General features: G+C 46.5%; 1 protein-coding gene across 1 annotated transcript; it reads left to right on the top strand.

The window, feature by feature from the left end:
* Nucleotides 1–852: 852 nt before the first annotated feature.
* On the top strand, nt 853–21,441 carry ttyh2l (tweety homolog 2, like). The gene is given in 15 exon segments (XM_047038817.1): nt 853–1,200; nt 1,202–1,291; nt 4,534–4,706; nt 8,823–8,934; nt 11,122–11,342; nt 12,641–12,736; nt 13,648–13,720; nt 15,604–15,673; nt 15,844–15,899; nt 16,592–16,684; nt 16,809–16,901; nt 17,026–17,168; nt 17,271–17,453; nt 17,574–17,652; nt 20,187–21,441. Coding segments are annotated over 15 exon segments (1,602 nt in total). The 5' UTR covers nt 853–1,161; the 3' UTR covers nt 20,268–21,441.
* Nucleotides 21,442–21,540: the final 99 nt, after the last annotated feature.

Raw genomic sequence — 21,540 nt, 5'->3', positions numbered from 1 at the left:
TTAAGTGGTTATCGACAAACAGAAGGCCTCACATGCATTGTGTAGAGCTCACCTGCACTGTGTCGGTCATGGAATATTTGACAAGAGAATGCCACAAATGAACCCACTTGTTCAAAATCACTGAAATACCAGTTGTCATCTTGGATTTTATATCATCAGTAGCAGCGATGAAAAGCAAGTATTTTAGCAACATGAGAGCAACATGTTCTCATGTGATTGCCGCGTTACAGTAAGTCACACGTGTGATCATCCACCAGAGGTCAGGCTTATACATCCTCACAAAGAATCTGATCCGCTGAGGAAACTCATTCAATTATTTAAAAAAAAAAAATATATATATGAGTAGAGTTTAGAGTTTACAGTAGGATGTATTATTAACTGAAATCAGTCCATTACATAATACGCAGCATGTCTATTTCTACTGATCAGTTGCCACAATGTATCTTTATTTAGGCCTATCTAGATTTTCAAGAAGAAAAAAAACGTGTTTGTTTTATGGTACAACTGATTTATTGGTGAAAAAAAATCACTGTAAAATAATTTCGAGCAGAATATAATATGTTGCAAAGTGTACACACTTTTTACTAGAGTAGCTGTGTTTAAATGCATCCCTACACAGAACGTTTGAGATTTAATATGACCTGAATTCATTAATCTTTTCAATATAGCCATGATATAGACTACAGCCCCTTAATGTCTAAACTCCTCTTAATGGATTTGCCAATGCAACTTGAGAAACAACCACGCCATGTACAGTTAACTTGACCCCTATCAAGTCAGTGTCAGATCTTCTCACGTTCTCGTGCCTCTAGGCTTGGAATCATGCGCGCAGAGGCCAGTCGAAAAGTCGCTTACTATGGAGATGCAAGGAGTGGACAGGGTACTGCCCACGGTGAACGCTAGTCTAGTTTTGTAATGTAGCGAGCGCATTTGAGCGCTTCTCATTTTAACGCGGAAACATAGACATTCTTGTAAAGGATGCCGTTATGCCTTGTTATGAAGCATTAAGGGAACTAAATGATGTGTGCGTTTTTTATTGATAGTTTTTATCAAAATTGGAGACTCAAGGTTTGTTTATGTTCAAAAACCAGGATTATCAGGAGTATCTTGAGTGTTTCAAAGCAGCTTTCTGAGGTCTGAAGACTGTTTCCAGCTGCAGAAATGGCCACTGCACGCCTGGATTACATTGCTCCATGGTGGGACTTACTGGCTGCACAATTTTCCTCACATCAACCTGACATTCGTCTACGTTGACAATACTTTCAGACCTGAGGACGAAAATTATCAGCAGGTAGGGTAGCCTACTTGGCAAAATGAGTATATCGCGCACGGGGTAAAAGTAGGAAGCGCGGAAGTTTTATCTTAACTACAATTAACACGAAACAGCTTACTGTAGTTAGACTTCGTTAAAACATTGAACTATTGTATTAATTTATTTTTATTGCTGTATTTTATGATATTTAATACATGACTTGGAGTCAAATCCATTCAGTAATTTACATCTTGACATAGCTTGTATACGAATGTAGTGTCTCTCTCTCTCTCTCTCTCTCTCTCTCTCTCTCTCTCTCTCTCTCTCTCTCTCTCTCTCTCTCTCTCTCTCTCTCTCTCTTAGCCTCGCTCTTTCTCTCTCTCTCTCTCTCTCTCTCTCCTCTCTCTCTCTCTCTCTCTCTCTCTCTCTCTCTCTCTCTCTCTCTCTCTCTTTCTCTCTCTCTCTCTCTCTCTCTCTCTCACTCTCTCTCTCTCTCTCTCTCTCTCTCTCTCTCTCTCTCTCTCTCACTTGACGGTTTGGGTTAATGTTGTCATGTGTCTTAATGTTCCCCATTGAGTCAAAGCACTTAGAAGTAAAAACATGTCACAAATAGATAGTTAAAATTAGAAGTAACTTCGTTTTAGAATGATGGCTCACCTTGTTATACTTGACAACCAGCAGATTGTGTTGGATAATGTGATGTTTTAGTGCTTCTATGCTGTCCAAACTTATCACAACAGAAGGTACTGAAGTGGAGTCACTGAAGCAAACAAAGACATTTCACTTTGCCTCATCCATGTGGAAGGTTCCTTTTTAGTTGTGTGTATAAACGTGTGCTGGATTACATGTGTTTTTGTTCCAGGCTGTGTTTATCATGGAAATAAAATGCACTTCTAATACATTAGTATTAGAAGTGTAGATGCTCTGAGCCATAGTAAATGCAGGTCTAGTACTGATGATCAATGGAGTAATGTATTTGTCTTTGGTCTCCATGTGCCAATGTCCTCCATTGTCATTGAACCTCAACCTTGTCACAATAGCTTCAGCTGAAGTGGAGTCCAAGGGCAGCGAGCATTCAGCACTGTCCTGGTCCCAGAGTCTTTCAGTGCTGGAGGAGTTGACCCAGCCTGTCATCTCTGAAAATAGCTCTAGAGTGTGGGCAAGGAGCGAGACATTGTCTTCCCAGCTCTGCAGAATACAGTCAGGAATCTTTTCAGCTGTTCTCTGATCTCTCTCTCTCTCTCTCTCTCTCTCTCTCTCTCTCTCTCTCTCTCTTTCTCTCTCTCTCTCTCTCTCTCTCTCTCTCTCTCTCTCTCTCTCTCTCTCTCTCTCTCTCTCTCTCTCTCTCTCTCTCTCTCTGTCTCTCTCTCTCTCCCTCTCTCCTTCCCCCCCCCCCCCCCTCTCTCTCTCTCTCTCTCTCTCTCTCTCTCTCTCTCTCTCAGTCTCTGTCTCTGTCTCTGTCTCTGTCTCTCTCTCCCTCTCTCCCTCTCTCTCTCTCTCTCTCTCTCTCTCTCCCTCTCTCTCTCTCTCTCTCTGCATTCTTCTTATACTTGTTCTAGGTCTGCAGCCAGTGGAAATGAACAATAATGGAGTGGAAAATGTGAATATGAGTGTCTGAAAGGGACTACATTGATTGGATGAGCTATGGTGACAGGCCTCTGCCTGGGTCTGAGACTATGAGAGACTCTTCACAAGTCTATTGGTTTGCTATGAATGACTTGTACAGACAAAGGTTGACCCAAAAATAGAAGAAAAAAGAATAAATGAAGAATGATGCGTTAATCATTCAAGTCAAAAGACTTGCCAGCTGTAGTGCAGGCCTTGATACATCTATTGGCATAGAGTCATTATCGGCCAGTACAATCATTCTTTAGAAATGTCCTTCTTGTGTATTGTTCAGCTGATTTTTCTTACCGTCTCTTTGATTACTTATTAGCTTTAAGAGTAAGTTGGGTATTTTTGGAGTGGTTCATCAAGATTTAACCCAACATACCATATCACAATTTTCCTTCCACAAAATCCACATAAAAGGTAGACAGAGTGATTATAGACAGTATAATTCTAGTTTACTGTATTAACATCATTTCATAGTCGAGTTCAATTAGTGGTGGTCACAACTTATGATAGCATGACCTTCTATTGTCAATTGCCACCCTTTGCCCTTTGTTTAGTAACATAAACCCCATTGTAACTAATCCATCTGGAAAAGGTCACTTGGGTGTGGGTGGTGGGTGAGGTGTGGGGGTGTGTGGGCAGGGTGGTCGGTGCTATGACAGGCAAGATCCTTTTTGAAACTTTGAACAACTTCCCTAATTCTAAACGTTTAAGGTTCCCACATCCCCCTCAGCCTTATCTATCATGCCCATGTTGAACCTCAACACAGCAAGCAATTCAACACACACCGTAAACAGTTCCAACGTCCATAGTAAACCATTCCGACGGGCATGTTGTTGTGAAATGCACAGTTCAAACAGAAAGAGGATCCCGACACAACACGGAGCCTCTCCTATGCCTCTCCTCCCCTTCCCTTCCTCCTTCCTGCAGGCTCTGGCAGTGAGCTCAGGAATCACAAGACTGAAACAGCCTCGTCACATGATGCTCCACTCCAGAACTCTCTGATCATTTCGGTTGAATCCAAGCCTCAAGGGGTTAGCTTTGCAATGTGCAGTCAAGGGCCACCTGAGAACAGAGCAACAACAGCTTCAATCCCCTGCCCCCGGCCCCCAGCCCTTGGTCCAAAGCCTCCAGCTTTCTCCTTCCTTTTTTTGCGCTCTCTGTCTCTGTCTCTGTCTCTGTCTCTGTCTCTGTCTCTGTCTCTGTCTCTGTCTATCTCTCTCTCTCTCTCTCTCTCTCTCTCTCTCTCTCTCTTTCTCTCTCTCTCTACCTCAGCAGACAACACAGCATACATAATTGGATGCTTGCTCTCACTGATGTCACCCCAGTCTGACAGGGTACTCCATGAGTGATGGATGAACCAAACATGGATTCCTGACCCTCATATCTCTCCACATCAGGGGCCACCTGACCCCAGGGGTCTGTGGCGACTGTCAGGCTGAGTGGGCTCGCTAGCATGGCTTTTCACCTCTGCGAGAAAGGCCAATGCATCAATGCCTCGTTGTGGTTATGTAAATCATGTGGTGCGTTTATCTATCACCGTAACTCACTGGCTAATCGCTCTTCGTACTCTCACTATTCCTCCTGTCTTATCTCCCTTGTTCCTATCCTCCTCCCCCCCCCCCGTCCCTTCACCCCCTCCCCCTGTTGGTGGCGGTCCGCCTTAGTCTCTGATCCTGCTGGCCTGTGTGGGGGTGCTGGGCCTGGGCCTGAGCCTGCTGCTGTTGGCCATCTACCTCAGCTGTTTGTGCTGCTGCCACAGGGAGGAGGAGGAGGACAGCAAGCGGCCCGACGCCTGCTGTGTCACCTGGGCTGCAGTCATCACAGGCCTCATCATCTGGTGAGTAAGAGCGCCTCCCATCCCCTCTTCAAATAGTACTCTCTTGTGTCCTGACATTGCCTGGAACCCCTGTCTGTAGATCATGTCTGTGGCCCCTGTCTGTGCACCCTGTCTATCTATAGTCAATGTCTGTTGACCATATCTGGTGCACCTGTCTGTTCCACCTGTCTGTTGCCCTGGTGTGTAGCCCCTGTGTGTATATTATGAGTATATACAACGACGTTGTGTTGAATTCCAGACTACAGATGATTACAGGCTTTCCTAGGGTTTATTTGGGGATGGTACTGGAGAACTCCCTCTGTCTGACTCAGTGGAACATTTCACACTTTCTATGTGTCTCTGTGTCTCATGCTCCATGGAGACACTGTCCTTATGTCGCTTACGCACACTCCTCGCCCCTTACACTCCTTTAGTAAACCTTACCATGTGACCAAGTCCTTTGGGCATGTGTGCGTCCGTGTGGGTGGCTAGACCAAAGTAATCCCCGGGCCTTAAAATAGCACATTTACAACTAACAGGAGAAGAGACCGGAATCTGGATGGTCTTAGTAGATATTTGGACGTCTGGAAGACGCATCTCGAGACAGTAAATTATGAGGTCATTGTTAATGAATTGGGTAGAGACCACGAAAGGTTCAAAATCACGCTTTTCGTGGGAAAACAGTCCAACAAACTTATGATGTCATTTTAGCTGGACACGTCTAAGACTTTCTTTCTGCTAGAGTGTCGTAGAGCGAGCAGTCAGCGATGCTCCGGTTATTAAGACAATGGGGCCAAACAACAAGAGCAAGGGAGGAGAGAACCCCTCTCCTCCAGTCCTCAGGAAGCCAGTGAGGAAGAACAAAAGCGCCCTCCTCTAAGTGCTTGATTGAATCTGAGGAGAGTTTCGGCTTTATCTTGTGACAGTCATCTAAGTGCTGGCTCCTGATTGAGTTAGCTGTTAACATTCCGAGGGCCTTACACAAGGCTTGTTACAGTGTTAAGTGCTGTGGCGTGATGCTGCTTAACGAGGGAGCCCTGTTAACCCCTTCACCGTGTCATTCCACAGTTTCATTTCTGTTTCCCGTCGTTGTGGTCACAACAATGGTTGCTGTGACCATTGTTGCTGGAAAATACTCAGAGTATGGAAAAAGCGGAAGCCGAAAAGCAGACCTGAAAGGATTTTATCAACCGAAACGCGTCAGAGGAGGTTCAGGTCCTGTATATAAGAAACAAAAAAACACATGAGCCCCCGTCGATATCAATGTTGTTCAGGGTTCAGCTTCAGGTTTAGGGATGCTATAAGGATTCACAGGTGCTTTGTTGGTGGCCTGGCCATGCTGAGTACCATGAGGCCATGCTGGTCCTGATGAGGGAGGCCCTCAGCCAAAGGACCACACAGATCACAAGGAATCTTCCCTTTTGATAGTAAATTGCACGTCTTTTGATCTTAAATGTGATAAGCTTGTTAACGTGATTTTGAGCTAACAGTACCAGTGGAGGATATGACATTGACAGGATATGACAGGAGGCATTTCCTCTCACATCCCCCAACAAGAACAATTCAGGTTTCTCACGTACACACAGTGCAGATTTATCCTACACTATACAAGGCCATCGACTGTAACTCTAAGCTAATATCTTGTATAACAGAACTCCAATCCAATTAGAGCGATTGTGTATTTCATCCGTTCTCTTTTTTGGTCACAGGGTCCTTATTAGATAATGTCACTGGGCAGTTTCATCTTTCAAATAATTTGATTCTACTACTTGAGGTTATCCTCAAAACTGGAATGTCCAGTCTGATGTTTAGGATGGACGTATAATGGCAGGGAACAGGGAACCGGGGAAGGGAGAGAAAGGAGCAAAAGGAAGAAGATTCTTGAAGAAAACGGGTTCTTACACAATGAATAAAACCAAGGCAAGGCATTGAAGAGACTGGCCATTTCAACTACGAGCACCAGCACATGATTGCTGTGCACTCAAACATTTTTCCATTCATGACAGACCCCATCCTTGCAGCGTGTCCTATCAGGGTTGTCATCGAAACAAGCAGGAAACCTGCTGTCTGGAGGAGTTTCAGAAATGAACAGGGAAGCTCTCCATCGACACAGACACTGACAGAGACTCTCGACGTGACACCCACCATGGTCTCTCCCGGCCTCGGGGGATCGGGGGATGGAGGAGATAACATTCATCATGGTTATGAGGTTACCGAGACCGGATGGGGCCTTCTCTGACGCGCACACACACACACACATACACCAACAGGTTGTGGATCCGACATACTAGCCTTCACACCTCCTACTCTTTGGCTGGGAGAGTGTTATGCCAGCATGCCTCCCCTGTCCATCTGTCTGCCTGGGCAGCTTGCAGGATGTCCTATATTAAGCTTGTGGCCACAGTTGAGCGCTTTTGTACGACAGTCATTTGATTGGACAAGAGGCATGCCACGAGTGTTGATGAAGAGTATAATTGCACTGAGACTTTGAAGTATACAGTACATGAATCGCTCCTCTTTGCAGGTGTTCTAATGAGCTTGAATGACATTAATAATTGTTATCTATTTTTCGATTGCAACAAATGAACATCCTGTGGCTTTCTGACCGAATTACATCCGTGCTGATATTCAGCGTAATAGTGTGACCTTCCGTGTGATGACGCTCGATCATATATGAGGTGTCAACGTGTGAGTCATAGAATGGAGGAAACCGCAATGTGGGCCTTTGCTTATGAAGTACAACACTAATGTCCCAGTAACACAGGTCATATTCCAGAGTAGGGCTGGTCTGGGTAAGCCTGCCTCGCTCAGCTCCTCTGTCCCAGTACGAAAGAATGGTTGAAGCCTTCCCCGGAGGACGCCGTGCAACCTGCAACCTCCATGTGACCTCCAAACACTATGACCTCACCACTCTCAGATATGGTGGGATCGCAACATTACTCATGTGAGGACAGACTGTCACTGTTGGTGTACAGGAAAGTATGATAATGAATCCTATCACACCCCTGGGCAAGAGACTGCCGCCAGACGTGTGTGTGTGAGAGGGAGGGGAGAGGCAAAGAAGGAGAGACAAAAAGATAAAGCAAGACTGAGACAGAGAGAGAGAGAGATAGAGGGAGAGAGAGGGAGAGAGAGAGAGAGAGAGAGAGAGAGAGAGAGAGAGAGAGAGAGAGAGAGAGAGAGAGAGAGAGAGAGAGAAAGAGTGAGAGAGAGAGACAGAGAGAGAGAGAGAGAGAGAGAGAGAGAGAGAGAGAGAGAGAGAGAGGGAGAGAGAGAGAGAGAGAGAGAGAGAGAGAGAGAGAGAGAGAGAGAGAGAGAGAGGGGGGAGACGAGACGAGAGAGAGAGAGAGAGAGACAGAGAGAGAGAGAGAGACAGAGAGAGACAGAGAGAGTAGATGAGACGAGAGACGAGACAAGAGAGGAGACGAGACGAGACGAGACGAAAATAGAGAGGAGTGTTATCTACAGTAGCTCACTGTAGCGACGTACTTCAGGTCCCGAATGTACCGAGGTCCCCAAAGCAACAGATGCTGTATTTAACTTTGAACTGTGATTTATGAAACAGTGTGAAGCTCAGCAGACTAACAGGAACAGATCCGGCAGGTGTTGTTGAAGGCGAGGCAGACGCCCTCGCACCTCCGAGACCTCTCCTCTCCTCCCCTAGTTGCAGCCAGGCTGTCTGCCAATCCGTATGGCGGCCAGGCAAGAAGAGAGGGATGAAGAGATAAAGGGAGCCCAGGGAGGAGACTAGAGGACATTTCACCACACCTGCCTCTGTGGCACCAGGAGACTGGGATAAGAGAACCGATTCAGTCAGTGTTTGGTTGGCTGACACAGCCTCATGAAGCTAGCTTGGTTCCCATAGTAGTGCAGGAGAGCCATGGGGGAAGAAAAAGTCTGACCCGTGATCTGACGTGAGAGGTGGTGAGCTCCAGAGGGGCTGTTCAGACAAGGGAGGCTTGTCTAAACCAAAGCTGTACAGCATTTTTGCTGATGTGAGGCATTCCTTTCTCCTGCTCTCCTGGGGGGGGTGTAAACATAGCTTGATGCTGGAAGCGACGAAACAGCGCGGATTGAAAGTACGAGTACTGCTAAAAACAAAATCCCTGTTTTTTTCGTTTTCTTTTCCTTCAACAGCTCCGCCGTAGGAGTGGGTTTCTATGGTAACAGTGAAACCAATGATGGGGTGTACCAGCTGACCTACTCCCTCTACAATGCCAACCACACACTGGGTGGGATCGACAGCCTGGTAAGATACAATCACTGATAGAAAGGCAGAATGCACCCCCCACAGTCCCGTTGCTGTCCACTCTGACACAAAGCAGCTACCAGTCCTTGTAGCTGGGCCAACGGCTCTCCATTAGACCGGATTCTGCACAGAGAGATAACGATTCTACTCTATGGCATCACACTGTTTTTCTGCTTGCGGTCATCAACCAAACCCCTTAACTTTTCTCTGGAACGTTGTTGTTATTGGTAAGCTTGGTAAGTGATGCGTGGACCCCCCCCCCCCCTCTGTTAATGGGGAGTTCATCTGCTTCAAACAAGCGTTGCCTGCAGGAGGCCCCTATCTCCCAGTAATGATGCCCCAGTCTAATCAGTCGGCCCTGGGGGTGAGGGCCTGGTCTGGGGGCTAGGTCCCCCGTGGAGGGTCTGTCCCAGTCACAGACTGATGTGTGAACAGGGCCGGCGGGTCGTGTTGAGGAAGGAGGACGCGCTAGCAGGAGAAAGCAGGGATTATCTCCTCATCTGTATTCACGGAGATTAAGCCTCTTTGTGGTGTGTCTGTGGACACGGCCCCATTCAGAGACACTCATGGATTAGACACACACAACACAACACATATATCTTCTAACTCATACACGCACAATGAATATTGAGATTGTGTTAAGCACTGGTCATTGTTCATACTACACTGTGTACCCTCAACAGTATGACTCTCGAATCGTAGAGTAATCCAGCCCCCACCTCTCCCACACAAACATGTCACGACAGACCATTATAAGATTATTGACTAACTGTTCATTTTCCTGTCAACATTTTTGCATGTATAACAACTGTTTAAATGAGGCTCCATTCCAATCCAATCCCAATCAGATCTCTAGATGGTGATCCAAGGTCAGAATGGGTTCCATTCCTACAATAAATGTATAATCCTTTACGCATATAGATTTGAAGAGGCACATAAACGGTGGGAGCTCATGAGACTGGGAATTTTTGGATTCTATTTTAATAGTCAGTTCTGTAGAAGGGGAAACGCAGTTCATCCACTGCGCAGACTTTAATGGTGAATAAGGAAGTAAAGGCAGTTAGAACATTCCAAACATCGTTTCGACTTTAATTTGTGACCCAGTGATATTACTGTCTTCCTACAAAGTGGAAGTGACCAATAGATAAAGCTGCAGAGCTCTGTTTGCCATTGAACCCACGGACTCTTTATTGAACTTGCTTCTCAACCATTTGTATTAGTAGACACAGGGCATAGGGAAAAAGCTGAATATGTTTTTGAATAACATACCACAGCTCAGAACCATAAATTACAAGAGTAATCTCTACTCTTTTTTACAAGAGTATGATATACAGCTCATGATTTGTCCTGTTCTTCTGCCACCTGAAGGTCTTTAATCAGATATGATATCACCCATAGGTTGGATATAAGAGTTCTGAGTGGCTGATAGGTGCTCTTCCTCAAGCATAAAGCAAGTGTGGAACCATCTAAATAGGAATCTCTCATCTGTGGTGATCTTGTGGTTCTAGTGGATGACCCAGCCCCTTGGAACACATGGCTAATTGGACGCATAGTAAAAAGATTGCCAGATATATCAACTGAGTCACTCAATAGGACCTGTTTCTGGCTGTTGGATAAACATGTTCTCTTGTGCTTCTATTCTAGAGTTGATGTGCAGGTGAAACCTTTAGAAGATCTCGAGACATCAAGTCACATTGATCTACGTTGTTAGTCTGTGGTCTGGAATTTCCAGATGTCTCATTTTTATTTCCTCTTTTTTTTCTTCCCCTTAGCAATGATAGAACATATCAACAATATAAGATGCTTAGTTACATGGGGAATAAGGCCTTACTTTGTGAACTAGACACACTGATATTGAATGTTAGATGACGTCCACAGTCTGACTAGTTATCTCTGGTTATCTTCCTCTCCCCTCTCTTTGCTCTATCAGCACTCAGGAGTTGCTGGGTGCTGTCCATCTCTTAACTCTAACGAGATCATGGACTCAGTTGTCTCAGCATCTCCCCTCTGGGTGCATTAGTACTCTAATCTCCCCACTGTGTTTTTAACTCGGTAATCTCTAACCTGAGCGTTTTCAACCTAAGCGTTCTCAACCCTCCCTTTCTCCTCCTCCTCCTCCTCTTCCTCCTCCTCTCACTCCTCCTCCTCTTCCACCTCCTCGACCTCCCTCCCCCTCCCTGGGTTCAGGTGGCCAGTTCTCTGGGCAGCATGGAGACGGGGCTGAAGCAGCACCTGGACCGCTTGGGCGAGATCTTCGCGGCGCGAGGGGACTTCATCCAGGCTCTGCGCTTCATGCAGCAGATGGCCGACAACGTCGTCAGACAACTGACCAACCTGCCGGACGTAAGCAAGGCCAAGGTGGACCTGACCGCCCTTGCCGACCAGACAGGACACATCGAGTACTACCGGTGAATACACTCGCCTGCCCTCACACACGCAGACAGGCTGTCAGCCATTCTTCAGCTCTGGAAGACTTTGTGGTGTCGCGCTGTTGAGTATCAGCTGTCTCTGCAGCACTGACTGGAAGACCTATTCTTACCGAGCCATAAATAAAGAGTGCTGATACTTATTAGCAGTGACGCCCATTCTGTATGAACACATTCAATGTGAACCTGCTCGTGAATACATGCATTCCTCAGACACACACTGCTATTCCTGACACCACCACTGGCCTTGTTGACCCCTGCCCTGGAGGTCTTACGGTGTCCAGCAGACAGGGGAACTCCCCTCTGAGGATCACATGCACAGCTGCAGCTGCTAATCACAGCCTCCCGCTCTTACCTTGGCCATGACCACACCCATTAACCGGCGCTGCATCACCTCCACTGTGGCAAAACACTGACCCATTTCTATCATTGACCCAGTCGCTGTGTATCCACGTCGCTCCACATGGTAGACCTTCAGTTCAGACCCCGGTCTGTTCCTCAGAACCTGCCCGTACGTGGAACCCAACACCAGTTTCCTCACCACTGATTGGATTTCCATAGCCAGACCCTGGCTATGAACTGAACTGCCAGTGGTAGTGGAATGTATTGATGAAGAGCTTGTGTTTCACCCGATCCAGGGGTATTGACCAAGAAAGAAGGCTTGAAAATCCCCCTCTTCTCATTCCTCGCTTCCTCCTCCTCTTCCTCATCTCGGCGTTCATCGCATCCCATTTGTCTGCCTTTGCTCTGACTAATCTAATTCCAGTCTTTCGTTTCCACCCACCCCCCCAGGCTTCTATAAATTGTGGTAATTCGAGGCTCCCATTGTGTAGGATGTCTGCACTGATACTGTAAGATGACATCATAGCATTAGTTCTCATAAATAACAAACCAAGAAACTAGATGGTTACAGTCAAAAGTAGATATTTATGTTAACAGTAAATTTGAGTGCATAGTAATCATAATACATGCCAGGAGGCCTATAGTATTGTGAGCTATTGCTACAGCAGTACAGTGCTTTTGTGTCAGAAAGTCACACATTGTTTGCAGTGGAACATGGGCGATGCTTTAGCACGTCAAATATTTATGGCCATGGATTTGTCCTGTTTAATTATTAATTTAACAGACTGGAAGTGACCTGGGGCAGATGGGGTCTAACTATGGGACCAGCACACACACACACACACACACACACACACATGCACACACATCATCCTTCATTGCTTGGTTTGGTGCTTTGGTGAGATGTTTGGCTGTGTGTTTCTCCTCCTGCGGTTCAGGTGGCTGACCTACCTGCTGCTGCTGATCCTGGACCTGGTCATCTGCCTGGTCACATGCCTGGGCGTGGCCAAGCAGTCCCGCTGGCTTCTCGTCACGTAGGTTCTCCCCTCTGTGTGTGTGTGTGTGTTGTGTATTTCTATAAATCAGTGTGTGTGTGTGTGTATTTGTCAGTGTCTTCCCACAGGGCCTATTCCCTAGGGTCCCTCTCTAGTGCCGGGAGCCTGGCTGAACGTCCCTCTCCTCATGCTGGGGGGCGTGTAGCCGGCTCCTCCAGCCACCCAGGCTTCACGTTTAGCCCACCCATTAGTCCTTCTCACTGGGCAGACATCCATCCATCCATCCCCCCTGGAGGGACGGACGGGGACAGGCAGGGCCGAGTGTGCTTCTCCCCACTTACCTAGCTCCCCAGCCCCAGCCCCCCCCCCCATGCTCTGCCTGCGACTGTTGGGATGAGAAACATAAAGATAGGCTGTGAATAGTATTTATCTGAAGTCACGTCCAAGGAAGTCACGTTCACGTTCACATTCTTTCCCTCACACCGTTCCTCCCTCCTTTTCCCTCCCTATCGCTGTCTCCCATTGTCAGCACATCCTCGGCGTCTGTGGGGGTAGATCATGCTGGAGTGGTTGTTCTCTGATGGCCTTCACTAATGCCTATTGACCAGCCTGCCAGGATGTGTGGACTCCCTTAACTCCTTATTAAGTGCTCTCAGTCCACTCCACTGGTGCTTTTTAGACCATCAGAGGAGCGAACGGGGAACTAGAGCCCCCTTGCTCATAATTCTGGCCTCCAGGGAGCTATTCTGTCCGTATTCCTCTGTTTCTCTCTCTGATTTTCCTATTTTCTCCGGGTCAATGTTAAACCCCAGGACATCTGAGTAAATGTCACTATGCTGAAGTAAACCTTTGATTAGGAGTCGATACATATGAGTTAAGACAATGGTCATTTATCCCTATTTATTCTGTCGACTGTGTCTCTCTCTCAATTGATATTTCTCTCCATCCAGGATCATGGTGTCTGGCTTCTTGACTCTGATGCTGAGCTGGACATCCCTGGGGATGGGCACTGCCACAGCTGTGGTGAGTGTCTGTCCGTCCATCTTCCTGCCTGACTGTGACCAGTGCTTTTTGTCCATATTCAAGTGCTCAGCAGTCCTGCTCTGTAAGGACAGGTCCATGTAAAAGACTCTGCCGTGTCTTTGTCTATCTAGGTTAATGTCTGGGTGTGGATATAAGCTCTAACCTGTACCTGTATGTCTGTGTTTCTGTGTGTAAGAGAGAGAGGGGGGGGGGGGGGGGGGGGGGGGGGGCTTGTGCCAGCCAGCCAGGAAAGCTGATTACAAGCTCCCAGCCTTGAAGGTTTGACACCATGGTTGTAAACAAAGCTGTCCTCTGCCTGAATTAAAACCAAAAGCTGGCTAATCTCTCCCTCCCACCACACCCCACCATCTTCTACTCCCCTCTCTGGCCCTCCATACCCTTCCTCTCCTCCTCATGTCCATATCAGAAGCCTGATTTTTTCCTCTTTCCGGAACATGCAGTGTTGTACTCGTTCTTGCATACGGTGCTGTCAGTTCATGTCTAGTGGGTTGGAGGTTGATTGTGTTGAGGCAAGGTTTCCAGGAGGTACAGGGCAGGACTCCCCCTCCGCTTCCCCCCTTAGATAGAAGGCCCTGGAAGGCGCCTGCGGATTATCCGCGAGTGGATTTTGAGTCTGGACAGCTGTTCTCTGGCATAGCACTCGGAGGGTAGGTTTTGGGGGTGTTTGCACAAATGTAGACATCTCTGCTGTTTTGCTGTTCTTTAGTGGCTGTAAGACTGCCCTGTCACAAGGGCAATCTCACAGCGAGGGTATTTAGATCGACACGGCCGCTAATCGTTGATGGTTGGTGATTCACTTAGTCGCTTAGTGAAGAATATTAGTTCATGAGGCACCACAAAGGTGTCTGGGCTGTCACCGCCACTGTCTCTCGAGGAGATGACATATAATCCTGTTATAACACCTCTAACCTGGTGTCACACCAAGTCCCCACACCACATGTGTGTGTGTGCGTCTATGTGTGCGTGCTCACCTGATTAGAACTCCTATCCACCTTACAAAGAGTTAACTGGTGAAATAAAATTCCAGCAATCCATGCATATTTGATGAGCGTATTATCTCTGCAGTCTTTTGATTGAGAGGATCGGGGTTCCTGGTTGGGGTTGTCAGTGTACGTGGGGAATGAGAAACCCAAAGCTAGAAGCACAGCAGGAATTGAAAGTTTCCATCTCCATTTACAATCGATGATGAGCATCGGATTCAAGAAGATCCGCTGTTTTTGGACTCTGCCAATGAAGCCATCGTTCAATCCATGAGTTTCCATCCCTTATACTAATCTCATCTCCTTAATGAGCCGTAACCCAGCCCCTTTGGTCCTTAGATACGGAATGTGTTTGCCACCCTCTACGAGAGGAACACATTAAGGCTCACGTGTGTGTGCATAGTTGCTCATACATGCTGGCCTGCTGATGAATACAACTTTTGTATTGCATTATGTATGTACCAGTATGAACATACTGTACTCATTGTCCATGAGCCGCAAAGCTGATTAGTCAGGTTAAGGAGCTGCGAAGCCTGTTGTTGTAAACTCATCCGGCCCTGAGGTTGAATGGGGCTGGTTTGTCTGGACATTCCCTTATCCCTGTTTTTGACCTTTGACCCCCTTTTGATGTCCTTCTCTGGCCCTGACCTTGACTCTTCTCTTATCCTGACCCTCACCATAAAACTCCAACTCATAGTCTTGGCATTGGAAACTGAAATCAGTCTTTTATTTGGTGGTCAGGTTAACGGTACAGTATTTGGTCAATCCCTTGAGGCAGTTACAGTTACACACACCATCTGAGGGTTATCAGGTGTCAAAAACGTCTGATGTAATGAAATGCATCCCCTGTTGGCTAAATGTTTTTGTTTCTTGATTCTTCAGGGCACCAGCGACTTCTGTGTGTCTCCAGACAAGTTCATTGCTAACCAGACTAAAGACTTCCTCAGTGCAGGTACAGTAAGTTATCACCAAAACTAACCTTACGCCACACTCAAACGACTCCTGCCACTTGAATTCTGCGACGCAAGTGCTGTTCTCTATGAAAGCACATCATGAATGGTGTGTATGATCAATGAACACATTTGAATTTCCCTGATCTTTCCATCTATCTCATCCTTGCAGATGTAGCTCACTACTATCTGTACTGCAGTCCCAGTCTCCCCAACCCATTCCAACAGGTACTGAAACTATATTACCTCTCGGCTCTCTCCTCAGTGGTTCAGCCCAGAGATAATCTGCTTCTTATTAGTTCTGAGGCAGATCTTAATCAAGCCCCATTTTAGCAGCTTTGAAAAGCCCCTTTTACTCAGCAGCACTAATTAAATTACTTGGAAGGCGATAACCAAAAGAAACTTTGATCAAAGCAAGTCTCTTTTTTATCTATGGGTTGGGTATAATTGGCTGTGTCTAGTATGTGAATATCCGCTGCCCGAGGGAGTTAGCACTGAGCTGCTTTCATATTGATGCATTATTATTATTTCATGTCTGAATATTTTTCTGTTTAAAGGAAAGTCTTTATGTAGCATCTATTGAGTACATATACCAAGGCTAACTGCGCGTGACCCATGATTATACAGGCCCACTTGCTTGTCTATCATAGCCGTGTCAATTTAAAAGATTTATAAAATGCCTGTTAATTAAATAATCTGGCCTCTGATTGCTGATTCAGGGCATCAATGGTTATTTTGTTTATGCTTGGGTGGACGCAGACAGACACAGGATCAGTGATTGGGGGTTACAGATAATCTGTCTCAAACAAATGCGCCCCCCATTAAGAGCGCCATACACTAATGCCACCGTGTAATGCCGCGCCGTGTTGCCTGACTGCATCTCTTTTTCATGCCCTTTCTGTTGTTTTTTTCCATTGCAGTCGTTGACCATCTACCAGAGGTCTCTGACCACCATGCAGATCCAGGTCCAGGGGCTGCTGCAGTTCTCTGTGGCTGTGTTCCCCACGGCAGAGGTAAAGGGCAGGAGCTGGGTGCTGGAGCCCAGAGGCCCTGAGAAGGAAGCAAACACGGAAGCGCAGGAGGCCCCTGCTGGAGGTGGCCGCGTGTTACTCATCCCGTGCTGTGTCTTTGTTCCAGAGAGACCTCCTGGGGATCCAGCGGTTGTTGAACTCCACCGAGTTCAACTTGCATCAGTTGACAGCCTTGCTGGACTGTCGTGGGTTACATAAGGTGAGTTCAGCCTCGAGCGGGAGGTATTCTTAAAGGGGGTGGAGACTGAAGCAGTAACGCTGACACGATTCACCCTATGGTGTGTGTGGTGCATGTGGGATTGTGTGTGTGTGTGTGTGTACAGGACTACCTAGATGCCCTTATGGGTGTGTGCTATGATGGGGTGGAAGGGCTCCTATACCTCTGTCTGTTCTCCCTGCTGGCGGCCAGTGCCTTCTCTGCCATGCTGTGTGCCACCCCCCGTGCCTGGACTCTCATCACGAGCAGGTGGGCATCCCACCAACACCCACGAATCAATCCTCAGGTGCACTCCTCTGGCAGTCCACTGATTGTGTGTTTGCGTGTGCGTGCGTGTGCCCCCCTCTCCAGGGACAGGGACTATGATGACATAGACGAGGAGGATCCGTTCAACCCCCAGGCTCGCCGCATGCCCTACAACCCCAGCCGGGCCCACATCCACAGCTTCTGCAGCTACAGCAGTAGCCTGGGCAGCCAGACCAGCCTGCACCCGCCCCCTCAGGCCACCTCCACCATCCCCTCCACCGAGTACATGTAGGTCTCAGGCTCTCAGCACGGGCCTCTTGTCCACGCCACGTCCCGGCGCGTGTCTCTGTTGCCCCGAGGTTTGCTGTATTCTGTAACTATTGTGTGATCTCTCCTTCTTGTTCCTAGGAACCAATCCATGCTGTACGGGGGGAACCCTCGCTATGAGAACGTGCCTCTGATCGGGAGAGGATCCCCGCCCCCCTCGGTGGGTTGGCCCCTGGAGGCCAGGTCACTAGTGTGATAGCCTGACACCTGTAACACAGTACACTAGCACCACCACCAGCTATTGTTTTGTTGCCAGTCATAGCACATCCTACTACTGTATAACCCGACAGTGAAACCTTGATTGCACTGTCAGTGATATACTGCTCTCTGCTGGCCCTAGACTGAAGTGGCGTATACGCAGGTTCTCTTGTCTTCATACTATTTGTTTTTATGTCCATATGTCCCTTTTACCCTAAGCTGTCATTATTACAGAGTTGAGATTAATACGTTGATGTTTGGACTTTATGTTTACACCCTTTGACCTCCTGGCAAATGAACAAGTTGAAGTAGCGGAGCCCTCTGGAAAAAAACGTGAGCTGTCTGCTCTAATTTCTCTGGAATCTCTTGTTTTAATGGGATCCGTGATAGTCCATCAGCATTCTGGCCCCAAAGCTGAAGCAGCATTAAAGATGAGCCTTTTTAATCCGTCGCCAAGACGGCTGGTATGGAGGATCAGTCACCCGCTGACCTGGTTCAGACCTAGGTCAAGCCACGTCACCCTACCTACATAGGATCATCATAGTCCCAGCTATTCCAGACAGGGCTTGATCTATGCCCTGCTAATGGTCATAGTGGAAAGCAGGCCCCCTCCCCCCCACACACACCCACACACTCCCCACCCCCCACCCAGTAGTGCCAAATACATACTCTCTGCCTTTAATGCCTGCTCAGTGCCAGTTGATGTACAACACAGTACTATTTGGCAAGAAGGAGCCCTTGATTTGTTGTGTAAAGCAAACAGACTCATCACAGACAAAGCACTTAACTCTGCTCGCGAGTGCAGTCTCCGCAGCTGGAGCTACTTACCACTGTGATCCCTCACATTCAAAGGGGAGAACAGAATATCTGAGTGTTGTTATGATCAAACCATCAATGGCAGGCCCTGATTATTAAATTATGTTGCTTTTTTAATCGGGTTTACCTTTATTTTACCAGGCAAGTCAATTAAGTCATGAATTAAGCCTATTAACACATGTATTTGCAATATCTGCCTGATTAGAGGTACAGTGCTACTGACAAAAGGCCTCTCATTAGGACAGGGAATGGGAAAGATCAAAACTGGATAAACAATGTGATGGAGAGAATGACAATGAACTCCTCCATCACAAACAGCAGTTCAGTCAAGACAATCACGTATTAGATTTGAGCATTTATTGTTACATGACATGGACATGTAGATTTACTTTGGCAGAGTGGATGATCTAAGGGAAGCACTCCCTGCCTCCTCGATGCAACACATACATACATGACATATGAGGCAGGGAGCAATAGAGATATAATCCCCCTGTCGGATAGATACACAGACAGCATGGGGGAGAAGGGGACGGTGGAGGGTGGCAGCAGCACTGATCATACAACGACCGGGGTGAGTGTGTGCATATCCGCGCGTCTTTTAAAGACGCCTTATCGGACGTGCCCAATGGATATGCGCTGCTACATGGGTGTGGTAGTGGGAGGAGTAAGGAAGGTGGAGTAAGACACCTCATGTCCCCGATCACTGACTGACGCGCGCTGCCCGATTGCCCTGCCAGAACTAGCTGCGCTTATGTACATCGATAAAGGTTGTGGGTTTTAAAAGATTATCCAACATGCTAACATGGCTGTCATCAGACAAAAGGGATGCTAAAGGTTTCTTTGATTTTATGTAATTTTGTGTTTGGGACCCGTTTATTTACAGCCATTGAATTATAACTGAATGTATTGTAAGTCTCAAATACAATTGTATATATTGTAGAATAACTTATTTTTCTAATGTATTGTACAGACACCATGGCAAAGGATTGCTTTTAAACAATCTTACAATGTGCCATTTATATATACGTTTAACAGGGCTGTACCAATCAGGGTATCTAACTTCTGAATATTAACCTATATGTTGCAACTAACTTCATTTTGTCTTTCTTTTACTCACAGACATTTAGAAACAGTAAGTTTTCAGTTGTTCACATAAAACCTGTCCTTGCCTTTTCTCACTCATTCCTTTTCCAGCCTAGAGTTAACACACTCTGCTCTTGTTAACCTGTAATTGTAAGACTCACTCCTATCAGTGTGTTTGGTCATATAACCTAATGAGATCCTCAAAAAGCTTTGTACCTCAGCTGAATCACCTCTGACACCTCCCGGGCGCTGTTGTGTCCTCAGAGGGGGTTTTCTGTGAGTGGAACTTTTAATGCCCCTCCCCCCTCCCCTGAACCAATCACCAACCACCAGCACTCCCGCCCACCTCTGCCTGCTCCTCACCAGCCAGCACCCCCATGCCTTTTGTTCCATTAACACTAAGTATCAACTAACACTAACTCACCATAACCCCAACTACACCACAGAGCACTATACCCTGAAAAAAAATAACCTGATACAAACTGTATGTCTCTGTCTGTTTGATTAGCTTCAGCTTCAAAGCTTCAGATTGACTCGGGCTTGTTATTTCCTGTGTTTGCTTGACATTCCTGTTTGTGTTTGTTGTGTTTACCGCAGTATTCACCCAGTATGAGGACCACCTACCTATCTATGACTGATGCCCAGATCCGACACTTTGGGACTGACTTCCAGGTGTAGATCTGTGCATGCGGATCACCACTCAGCGAGGGTCTGTCTGGGACTCACTGCAGAGGAGGCTGTGGTCTGATCTGAGACTTCAGAGCTGGAGCTGGGACTTGTCACCTCGGGCTGTCAACAGTGCTCCTTACTCACAGGGCTCCCACAAGCCTGTCATGTACCGTCATCCTGGATGTGAGGTGTCAATCTTACCTCACAACTCCTAAGGCTGTTGATTCCCTAGACAGTTGCTGCCATTGCATGTAAAAAATAAATAAAAAAAGAGGGCATGTGTTAGAGGCAGATGAAGAGACTGTGAAAGGATAATGAACCAAAAGAATGATGCTAGTAATTTCACCTCCTGTGGATGCGAGAATATTTGAAGGTAAGGAAACTCACTGAGAACAGAAGTATGATGTTGTTCTCAGTGCATGCTCACAGTGAAACAATGTTATCTTGCCAACTCAGAGAAGACAGAGCTCTTAAATGTAGAGGCCTTCCTTTTTTCCTTTGTGACACAACGGATAAAACAGACAATAGACTCCATTTCGTTCAGATACATTTATTCATTGACATCAAATACTATGAACAAGTATGGAGGCTTGGGGTGTTAAGAATGACTTGTGATTAATTAGTGATTTGTATATGTTTTAAAAGCAAGCATGCAGGTTTCTTCTGTAATTAGCTGTTGAACTGTGATGACATTGTGCACCTGTTTCTCTGACTGATCCCAGTCAATGTGCCTCACTTTGTGAAGGTTGAGTAATGGAATATTCAACACAGTAATGCTGTGCATTGGCATGTTAACCTTTAGCTGGATGAAATGGACACACTCAAAAAAGAAAAGATGGTGAAGTATTGGCATGGATTCAGATCGACGTTGGAAAATATAAGGAGGGAACATATTTAAAATGTTTAGATAATTTTTTCAACTGTTACCATTCCATGCCATGTTCAATAACTGGATATGCATACAAATATACTGTATGCTAACTGATTAAAGTATTTATCTTATCACAGACCACTGAGCAGGTAGAATGTGGCACATTAGCAGATAAAATCAAAGGCACCCAACAGCTGAGGTGTTGTACAGTCTGTATTCTTGGTGACACTCTTTCTTCCTGAAATTGGCAACTGCTTAAATGTACATTTGATGAAGTAATAGAACAAAGTGTTGTGTGCATAAAATGAATGAAAACTCAAACGTGTATAGTCTTTCTTTTCCACATTACTAGAGCTATACTATTACAGGCTATTCATTGTAACATTGTCACCGTATTATGTGGTTTTATTT

This window comes from Hypomesus transpacificus, chromosome 17 (assembly GCF_021917145.1).
Source record: "Hypomesus transpacificus isolate Combined female chromosome 17, fHypTra1, whole genome shotgun sequence".
In the NCBI taxonomy this organism is placed as follows: domain Eukaryota; kingdom Metazoa; phylum Chordata; class Actinopteri; order Osmeriformes; family Osmeridae; genus Hypomesus; species Hypomesus transpacificus.
Note: the sequence above shows the minus strand (reverse complement) of the source record. Positions and strands in the feature narration are given on the sequence as shown.